Source organism: Penaeus vannamei, chromosome 2, assembly GCF_042767895.1.
Source record: "Penaeus vannamei isolate JL-2024 chromosome 2, ASM4276789v1, whole genome shotgun sequence".
Taxonomy (NCBI): domain Eukaryota; kingdom Metazoa; phylum Arthropoda; class Malacostraca; order Decapoda; family Penaeidae; genus Penaeus; species Penaeus vannamei.
Window position 1 is genome coordinate 33,810,888 of NC_091550.1, and position 5,000 is coordinate 33,815,887.

The 5,000-nt window shown below is 35.2% G+C and overlaps 1 protein-coding gene across 7 annotated transcripts in view; it reads left to right on the forward strand.

Annotated features, from left to right (window-relative positions):
• The first annotated feature begins 134 nt into the window (after window positions 1-134).
• Window positions 135-5,000, forward strand: part of ACC (acetyl-CoA carboxylase) — a 45,733-nt gene continuing 40,867 nt past the window's right edge. For 4 of the 7 annotated variants that reach the window (XM_070132295.1, XM_070132322.1, XM_070132318.1 and 1 more), the window contains exons 1-6: window positions 135-283; window positions 2,359-2,555; window positions 2,661-2,790; window positions 2,955-3,122; window positions 4,154-4,285; window positions 4,433-4,647. In XM_070132295.1, coding sequence (XP_069988396.1) covers window positions 2,445-2,555; window positions 2,661-2,790; window positions 2,955-3,122; window positions 4,154-4,285; window positions 4,433-4,647 — 756 coding nt within the window. In that variant the 5' untranslated portion in view covers window positions 135-283; window positions 2,359-2,444. Of the gene's footprint in view, window positions 345-366; window positions 490-2,358; window positions 2,556-2,660; window positions 2,791-2,954; window positions 3,123-4,153; window positions 4,286-4,432; window positions 4,648-5,000 lie in introns of those variants that run through there. The other 3 variants (XM_070132311.1, XM_070132302.1, XM_070132306.1) reach the window with 3 other exon arrangements.

Below are 5,000 nucleotides of genomic sequence, written 5' to 3' on the forward strand. Positions count from 1 at the left end.
TTAACCATTTGATTTAATTATAGCAACAGTCATAAAAAATCTATGTCATATATATATTTGCCAAAATATAATGTTAGCTATTGCAAATTAATCCTGCATCTGAAGTTAAAAGTAAGAAACAAAAGACGATTAAGCAACCCAGAGGTAGCAGGACTTCAGCAGAGAGGAGAGAGGCCAATGAGTAAAATTCTCAGATCAGTTTCTTTTTTTTTTCTTTACTCGAATGACTTGCATGACAACTTTTCCATGGGTAAAATTCAGTCTTGATTGTACCTCGGTCGAGGTAAGTAGGGCAGCTTACCAGTGCGTCTCTGTAATGAAGTTCGGTGAGGCGTTGTGGCAGAGTAAGGATATAAATTAAAGCGTCAGATGAGGTCAACTTTCTCAAGATGTTTATCAGAATGGGTGTGTAGTTTTATGTCAATTAATTCTCGTGTCGAAGCTTTAGTGATTTGCCTACAGGTCAGGCTTTCCTCAGGGGCAGCAAAGGTATGTCAACAGGACTAAGTGTGAGTGCTTATTTAGGAAGGGTAAAGAAAAGCGTTTATAGTATAATAGTTGGATATACTCAAAGTGAAAGTGAGAAATAGAAAGCAAAGGGATAAATGAAATAGCTCGTGAAAGAATAAAGCTTTTGCTTGTGCGGGTGTTGTAAATTAGTTAGTTTGTGAATTAGGATAGATTCTGCTTTGGGACTGAATAGGTAAATGTACAAACTTACTCTTCATGTCCTCAAGGAAAGTGAGTGTTAGGGAAGTGGAGATGAGGACTGAGGCCTCTTGAACTATCCCAAAGGCCTGCATTTAGTACAGGTCATTCATATTTATAAAAGTGGTGGATATGTATTCTAGAATTTTTAGTGAGTATGTATGTGTATTTTTAAACCAATAAGAGCTTGCTTTGTGAGTGTTTGCATTTATGTACCTATTTTGCATTGAAGATTGTATTTAGGGGATACTTTCACCAAAGCAATCATTTGCTCATAGGTATTTTAGAGCCTGCCAGTTCTTTGACGTTTATGCTGTTATGTATAGATAGCTCGTCTTCTCATGTTATCTTTTGTTATTTTTAAGGTCTTGAGTCAGCTTCCTCCTCATTCAAAAGTCTAAAATGAAAAAGGAATTTCCTTTACAAAGGAACTGTACATTTGAACATGTTCCTTAGAATTCCAGTTGCTAGTTAAAGTCACTACGTGATATCATCTTTTCTCAAATGACTTCAAAAATATTTTGGAATGCTTTAATTTTTATCTCTATTAAATGCCTATATGGGTTACATATAAATATACACCAACCATTATCAACAAATATATTGAAGATTTTTTTGCATTATATTTTCAAAATTTAGTCTTGTATAATTTAGTTTTGATATAAAGAGTTTATAGGATGTTTATAGCTGTTAGTAGTATCACTACCTGTTTTTCGCCCCTTTAAAGGTTTAAAGGTGTCAAGTACTAGTTTTACCATAGCTTATTAATTTACTCTATTCCGTAATCTTTTTATTTCTATTAATATAATTGATAACATTATGGTAAAAATAATAACAATACCTTTAATAACTAAAAAAAAAGAAGTAAACAGATGAGATCTAGTGACATTATTGACAAAGTGCTAATGAAGCCATCTGTGTGTAAACAAAATAGATAAAACAAAACTTCAGTGGACCACGGATGTACTTGGTGCTTATGAGATAGTGTCAGTTTACATGCTTAGAAAAAGGTGCGTTAGGAGAAATGATTTGCTGTAAGAAACAATCATTAAACTTGGATTTCATTTTAAGTAAAGGCAGTCAGTTGATAAATTCAAACATTTTGCATGAAAAGACCTCTTTGGATAAAGGGTGAAAATTTAAGCAGAGTTGAATATTTGATATAGCCTGCATATGATACATGAGGTCTCATGAAAAAGAAAAGTATTATTTGGTATATGAAATAAATTCCCCAGACTAATGATTCCTTGTACCATTTACATTGATGTCTGTCTAAAATTGTAATTTTATTAAATAAAAAAACAAAAATAAAATCAAGACAAGATATCGACTTTAGGTAAAGAATAAAAGATGGGAGCCTATAGATCGTTTGATCCCCTGACAACTTGAGACCTGCCCAAAAAAGACTTGATATTCAAGCATCAGATGATAAGTTGTAAAGGATTAATATCATATTCATGCACTTTGCTTATCAGATGTAGCAATGTAGGACTTCTAAAAATACATCAGATCTATATTACTGTGGCTTTCATAGTTACTAATATGGACCATTGAAGTTACAGTGAAGGCTAACATATATCTGAATTTAATGTTTATATTGTACTGTAAAGTAGAGCAAACTGTTCTTCATATGGGCCTTTTTATTTCCAGTCAGCAAGAGCAACATCAATGAATTGTTTTTAAGACTGCATTTGTAAAGGAAGTCATCTGCCTCTGCTGCATGCACCATCTTGACCATGGCAGGTGTAGAAGAAGCGATTGGTCGTCCACCCGATCAGAAGGAGTTCAATGTGGCCACGCCACAGGAGTTTGTCAAGAAATTTGGAGGAAATAAAGTTATCACAAGGGTTGGTAGAGAGAAATTGATTGTACAAGATTTGATAGTGAAGTACTTATGCAAAATAGTAACAGTAAATGAAACAGTAGTTATTAGATATTTCAAACTTTTCCAGATTCTCATTGCAAACAATGGTATTGCTGCAGTCAAATGTATGCGCAGTATTCGCAAATGGGCATATGAAGTGTTCAGAAATGACCGGGCCTTTCATTTCATTGGGATGGTCACTCCTGAAGACTTAAAAGGTATATGTAAAATGATATAGTATTGCAACTGTAGAGAAATATACTGTATATGTGCACACATGCATATATGTAAGTGTGTGCAATATTTTCTAAAATTTAATTTATACTCAAGGTAATAGTACATTAACGATAGAAAAGAAGATAACTAATTCTGCCGTTCACAGCGGGAGCTGAGTACATCAAGTTGGCGGACACAACTGTGTGGGTGCCTGGTGGAGCAAACAACAACAACTATGCCAATGTGAAACTCATTTTGGATATAGCACTTCGCTATGAAGCTGATGGAGTCTGGGCAGGATGGGGCCATGCCTCAGAATACCCTGATTTGCCAGGTAATTGTCTTGTCTCATGTATTTGTTACGCATTTGACCTTCATGAATTGTGTCTCCATTTTTAGTATAGTCATGAGATATCATTTGTTTAATGATAGTTCTTTACTATTGCCAGTTTTATTATTTGTATTTGTATATGCTTTGTGACTTTACAAACAGTTTTAAGGTATTGAGATAAATTGGATGAAAAGCAGGTAGCTCAAGATATCACTAAAAGATTGTCAGTTTTCTTGTGTTTTTTGTTTTGCCTTTTTTTAAAGAGATTTTTTGCTCTACCTGAGCAAGTTTTTGTATAGTTCTGGAGGTTGGCTTGCTGGATCCGCCTTTTTCTGTGCATACTTTTTTGTCTATTATTCTGCAGTATTTCTTTTGCAGCAGTTGGACTACTTTTTGTTTGTATGAGATTTAAGTTTTGGATTTTAGAAAATTGTGACTCAGATTTTCTTTTCAGGGCACTGAAAGTATAAAAGAAAAGAAAAAAAAGACCACATGACATAGCTATTGTTATGAAAATGATAGAGAAAGAATAAGAAAAGATCAGTAATTTTGTACTTGTATTTCTTTGATTTTTTTTTAGGGTAGCTCAGTCATTTTGTATGGATCATTTAAACACAAAGGCATTAAAAAATGTTGTAGGTACACAAGGCGTACTACTTCTATCAGATTTTCCTCCTATCCCTTCCCCCCCTCTCTGTCTTCCTCTCCTCGCCCTCCCTCCCTCTCCTCTCTCCTTCCCTCTATCTCTCTCTCTCTTTCCCTTCTTCTACCTCTCCTTCCCTTCCTCTCTCCCTCTTTTTTTCTCTCTCCCTACCCACTCTCCTTTCTTTCCTCCCTCCTTATCTCTCTCTCTTCCTTCTTTTCTGGCTCCCTTTCCTTCTCCCTCTCTTTCTCCCACCCTCCTTCATTCCCTTAATTTTTCACTCCTGCCTTTCCTCCCTTTGTCCTTTTTTCCCCTCCTTTCCTACTTTTTTCAAGGTTATGTATGCAGATACTTGAAAAGAAGAGGTAAGGATTTTTTTTCTTCTTTTCAGCAAAGCTGCATAGAAACGGCATTGCGTTCATAGGACCCCCAGAAAAAGCTATGTGGGCTCTGGGAGATAAAATTGCTTCGAGCATTGTTGCCCAGACAGCAGAAATTCCAACCTTGCCTTGGTCTGGCTCAGGTAATTTGTTTTTACCCTAATATTCTTATATTTTGTACACTGTAGTGATATATAGATTGATAGATTTTGGAAAATCTTGTGCTTAGTATTACATTGTTTTTCTTCCCTTTTTTACATTTATTGTTATTCACTGTTTTCTTGTTTCAGGTGTCAAAGCCCAGCATAATGGCTTGGACTCAAATGCAACTTTAAAGATCCCACGAGAGCTATACAAAAAAGGGTGCGTGGAGGATGCAGAGGAAGCACTCAAGGCAGCCCAGAAGATTGGATTCCCAGTCATGATTAAGGCCTCTGAAGGAGGAGGAGGAAAAGGCATTCGCAAGGCTGAATCTGAAGACAACTTTCCAGCCTTGTTCAGACAGGTAGGTATATGTAGAGTGTGGATATGGTTTGTTTGCTGAAGTGGAGATTTAAGGGATATATTGTTCCAGAAAGTTATTGTGGTCTGTTTCACACACAGGAATTAACATGCACCAATTTCTTGAATTTTACCTTTCCTTTTTGTACTTATATTCAAGAAATGAAAATATTTTCTTTCTTATCTTTTTGTTTTTCTTTTTTATCTTGTTATACGTAATGGGCTATACCTGTTTGTTTTATTGAGGTAATGATCCACTTGAGATGTTGGTGATGATTTGCAGAAAGCAGCATTTTGGAATAACATTGTTGTCTTTCAAATAATTAGTATTAGCATTTAACTGTCAAAAAGATGATA